Below are 4,899 nucleotides of genomic sequence, written 5' to 3'. Positions count from 1 at the left end.
GGCGCCGGCCTCCGCCCGCCGCTCTCCCCGCCCCGGGGTCCCGGCGAGAGCTGCGATTGGGCGGGCGCGGCGATCCCTTTGAAGTGTGGCTGCCGATCGCGGCTATTTGACGTGCGGCTCTGCGAAGGCGAAGGTTTTTGTGTTGCTCGCCGGGGCTAGTGGCGGCGGCNCGAACCGGCTCCCAATCAGGGTCCTGAAGATGCTGAGCGCTCACACCGGCCACCTCCTGCACCCGGAGTACCTGCAGCCGCTGTCCTCCACCCCCGTCAGCCCCATTGAGGTCAGTCTCCTGGTCGCTGCCCGCCCAGCGCCGGCCCCGTTTCTCCCAACACTGCCGGGCCCACGGCCCTACTCCCTGCGCCCCGGGGCTCGATGCGACGCCCAGGTCCGGCCACGCCGGCAGACGGGGTCAGGAGGGACCGGGGGAACCGGGATCGGAGTCCACCCGGTTCTTCCCCAGGCTTCTCCGTGGAAGGCTTCCCCTTCCACACTCGCCTTTCGGAGCTACGTGCTTTCTTTTGGATTGGGTTTGCTCTTGGAGTCTCGACTGGGTCCTTTACTTTTCCTCTGGCACCCAGTTTTCAGGGTAGAGATGATCTCTGCCTTTCCTGATTCCCCCCCCCCGCACCAACACACACACACACACACACACACACACACACACACCCCGCCCCGGCCTGGTGTCTTTGGAACCGGATCGCCCCCGTCCCACTCCGCCTCTGTCCCATCCGGTTAGAGCACACTACGCCCAGGCACTCCCGATCCCAGGTCTTTCTTCCTCCCACTTCCCTTGGGTGCCCTCCCCGGGAGGGAGGGGCTACTGGCCGAGCACCAACAGCAGCCCCTGGCTTCGGAAGGCGCTTCTCCCGGCTCCTACCTCGCGGCGCCACCGCCAGAAACCCGTCCCAAGCGAAGTTCCCCAAACTAAAGGAATAAGTTTTTTCCTGGGCACTGAGGAGGGGGAATTTAGAGGGTAGGGAGCGAGTCACAGCCCCTCCCCCAGCCCCGATTCCACAGCAGTCACCTGCTCCTGCGGCGGCCTCTGGTGGGCCACTGACACTGCCCCACTCCCCCCGGCCGGGGCCGCGCTCNGGGGGGGAGCGAGGGGGCCCACCCTGCACCCTGCGTGCGCGGCTCGGCCCAGTCGCCCCGCCCCGCCCGGCCCGCGCTCTCGGACGCTCTCCCTGCCCGTAGGGCCGCAGCCCGGGCCCTCCTCGCCCACCCAGCTCCCCGGGCACCCCGCTTGCTCCGTGCGTTTCGTAGTCTCACCCCCCTCTCCCTCCCCTTGCCGCTGTCTCCCACAGCTGGACGCCAAGAAGAGTCCGTTGGCGCTGCTGGCCCAGACTTGCTCCCAGATCGGCAAGCCGGACCCGCCGCCCTCTTCCAAGCTCAACTCGGTAGCGGCGGCGGCCAACGGGCTGGGAGGGGAGAAGGACCCCGGCCGCTCCGCCACGGGTGCCGCCTCCGCGTCTGCGGCCCTCAAGCAGCTGGGGGACTCCCCAGCCGAGGACAAATCCAGCTTCAAGCCCTACTCCAAGGGCTCCGGCGGCGGCGATTCCCGCAAAGACAGCGGCTCCTCCTCCGTGTCCTCCACCTCCTCCTCATCTTCCTTGTCCCCGGGAGACAAGGCGGGCTTCAGGGTCCCCAGCGCCGCCTGCACGCCCTTCCCCCCGCACGGAGCGCCCGTCTCTGCGTCGTCGTCGTCGTCCTCGCCCGGCGGCTCCCGGGGCGGCTCCCCACACCACTCTGACTGCAAGAACGGCGGTGGGAGTGGCGCCGGGGAGCTAGACAAGAAAGACCAGGAGCCCAAGCCCAGCCCGGAGGCTGCGGCCGTGAGCCGGGGCAGCGGCGGCGAGCCCGGCGCCCACGGGGGTGCTGCGGAGGCTGGGGCCTCTGGGCGCAAGTCCGAGCCGCCCTCCGCGCTGGTGGGGGCCGGCCACGTGGCGCCCGTGTCCCCCTACAAGCCGGGCCACTCGGTGTTCCCGCTGCCACCCTCCAGCATCGGCTACCACGGCTCCATCGTGGGCGCCTACGCCGGCTACCCGTCTCAGTTCGTGCCTGGCCTGGATCCCAGCAAGTCTGGCCTCGTGGGAGGCCAGCTGTCGGGGGGCCTGGGCCTGCCACCCGGCAAGCCCCCCAGCTCCAGCCCGCTCACCGGGGCCTCCCCGCCCTCCTTCCTGCAGGGATTATGCCGCGACCCCTACTGCCTGGGAGGTTACCACAGCGCCTCGCACCTCGGCGGCTCCAGCTGCTCCACTTGCAGCGCTCACGACCCCGCCGGGCCCAGCCTGAAGGCCGGGGGCTACCCGCTGGTGTACCCCGGGCACCCGCTGCAGCCCTCTGCGCTCTCCTCCAGCGCCGCTCAGGCCGCGCTCCCCGGCCACCCGCTCTACACCTACGGCTTCATGCTGCAGAACGAACCGCTGCCGCACAGCTGCAACTGGGTCGCGGCCAGCGGGCCGTGTGACAAGCGCTTCGCCACCTCGGAGGAGCTGCTCAGCCACCTACGGACTCACACGGCCNGGCTTCCAGCCTGGGCTGCGCCGCCGCGGCCGCCGCGGCCGCCGCCTCCTGCCATCTGCACCTCCCCCCGCCCACCGCGCCGGGCAGCCCCGGGTCGCTGTCTTTGCGGAGTCCACACACTTTGGGGCTAAGCCGGTACCACCCCTATGGCAAGAGCCACTTATCCACAGCCGGGGGCCTGGCCGTGCCGTCCCTCCCCACAGCCGGACCCTACTATTCACCGTATGCGCTGTACGGACAGAGACTAGCCTCAGCCTCCGCACTCGGATACCAGTAACTACAGCTCTTGCTCCCACCCACCCCTCCTCTCCTTCCCCCCTCCGNGCCCAGATTCTCCCCACCGGACTGTGTATTTATTTACTATAATGTTAGCTTACAAGCTGGGAATATAAGTGCATTAACGGCCCACACGAGTCAATGGTATGCAAAAAGTCTGTGTTCCCCAAATAATAATATTAATCACACAAATAACTACATGTTCCCCGCCCCTCTTCCTTTCTCTTATTTTTTTTCCTCTTTCTTAGATGTAAGTGTTTTTTTCCTTTTGCTTTTTTTCTTTTTCTTTCTTTCTTTCTTTTTTTTTNTTTTCCCCTCGTTCCCCTTCAGTTCTTCTCGTTTGAGGTTCTGTTTTACCCTTTGTACAAGTAACAGAGAGGAGATATTTTTCTGTAACGCGTTTAGGGGGTGCAGGGATCCGCCTTAGTGGCAAGAGGTCTTGTGTTCTATTGACCCAGAACTCTGCTCTGTGATTCCTCCCCGCAAACCCTCTCCTTCTGGGATCCTTGGTCTGGCCCCCAAAATTAGAGCCTTGCTTCTCTGTCTTGCTCTGAACACTGAGAGCCCTGACCCCACCAGCAGGCTCGGCCCTGAAAGAGAGGCCCTAGTGGCCTCCGACAGCCATCTTCACGACCCCAAACACCTGGCAGCCACACTGCCTGCTGGTGGGGGTCTGTGGGTCTAGTCTCATTCAATCAAAAGTCCTAGAAGGCCCTGCTGGCTGGCGTAAAACTTTGCTCTTTATATTTTGCAAAGTGCATTTCTAGTCTTGTTTTTCTCTCCATTGTTGAGACCCCTCTCCTAGTAGGGGCAGGGCCAGTGATTGTTGCTAGATCCCTCCAAAGCAGACCAGTGGCAATGTCGGAGGGCAGTACAGCCTTCTTAGCTCCATTGGGGGACGGCTGGGGAGTCGGGGAGTACACGCATCACAGTAGCCCCTTCACCCCCTTCCCAGGCCGGACCCAACAGAATCCCCAAAGTTGGCCGTGGGCTCCCTCAGTGACTGGGATTGAAGACTTGGCCCCTGGGTCTTCTCCCCACACCTACCCTCCCTCCTGGTCTTAGGCAGCAGTGCGGGGGCTGTGGGGCCTGTTGGGGATGAATAGAGCTCTCCCTTGGTAAGACTTATTTTGTTAATAAATGGAATACTTGGCTATATTCACACCGTGGTGTGTTTCTCTCTTGCCTCACCCACTGTCCTGCTTCCAGACACCTAAGCAGATGTCCTTCTTTTATTCTTGTTTAAACACCTTATGGTTTCCTTCTGAAATTTCCGTTCAAGGACGAGTTTAATGCCTTTCCTCAAGAAAGGGGGAGGAGGAAGAAAAAAAAAAAAACTTATGCCAACGCATTACAAATAACATAAAACCACCTTTATGGAGTTTTTTTTTTTCCTCCCACTTGGTTATTTAACTCCCAGGATCGCTTCAAAGCCCTTGACATTTCCTGGGGACAAGGTGAAGGGAGTGTGTAAATGCGGTTTTTCCTCTGGGCCTAGATTCGAGCTACAAGGGGCTGAGCGGGGAATCGGGACGCGGGGCTGTAGGTGTGCTAAATCGACGTGCCTCTGGCGCCACCTAGTGGCAGAAAGACAGGTGCCTGGCGCCAGCCCCCACGACGCCTTCCGCGCTTCTCACTGGAAATGGGAATGATTTCCTCTTCTTGACTGCCTTTTCTACACCTTGAAACCAATGCACCTGCCGACATGGGTGCTTTGCAAAGCTTGGGGGCTCCCCAAGGCCAGCGCTGGGTTGCCGACCCTAGTCATTTGCTCCTCTCTCCGGAGACTTCTCTCTGGACAGGGGTTTCGGTGTTGCTGAGAAGAGAGTGTTTACTCAGGACTCTAAAGCCACTCTCGGTCCCTGTTGTCTTGAGCTCACACGGCTGGCACTGGCTTGGGCATCCCCGGGCAGGCGACGATGGGGCGGCCTTTGCCGGGATGGTGGAACAGGGCCGGGCACCTCCGCACTGCGCGGGGATTCCGCGAGGCCGGGGGAGAGGACCGAAGGCCCTCACGTCTACCCTGGGCGGTGAGCGGCCAAGGCCGCTGGCTCCCGGGCGCACCAGGCCAGCGCTCGAGGGCGCTCGACCACCTGTTGG

General features: G+C 62.6%; 1 protein-coding gene across 1 annotated transcript; it reads left to right on the top strand.

Moving 5' to 3' along the window:
* The first annotated feature begins 176 nt into the window (after positions 1-176).
* Positions 177-2,845, top strand: ZNF703 (zinc finger protein 703). The gene is given in 3 exon segments (XM_077769530.1): positions 177-280; positions 1,305-2,523; positions 2,526-2,845. Coding segments are annotated over 3 exon segments (1,575 nt in total). The 5' UTR covers positions 177-199; the 3' UTR covers positions 2,801-2,845.
* Positions 2,846-4,899: the final 2,054 nt, after the last annotated feature.

The sequence above is a fragment of the Crocuta crocuta genome, unplaced genomic scaffold, assembly GCF_008692635.1.
Source record: "Crocuta crocuta isolate KB4526 unplaced genomic scaffold, BGI_CrCroc_1.0 scaffold698, whole genome shotgun sequence".
Taxonomy (NCBI): domain Eukaryota; kingdom Metazoa; phylum Chordata; class Mammalia; order Carnivora; family Hyaenidae; genus Crocuta; species Crocuta crocuta.
Note: the sequence above shows the minus strand (reverse complement) of the source record. Positions and strands in the feature narration are given on the sequence as shown.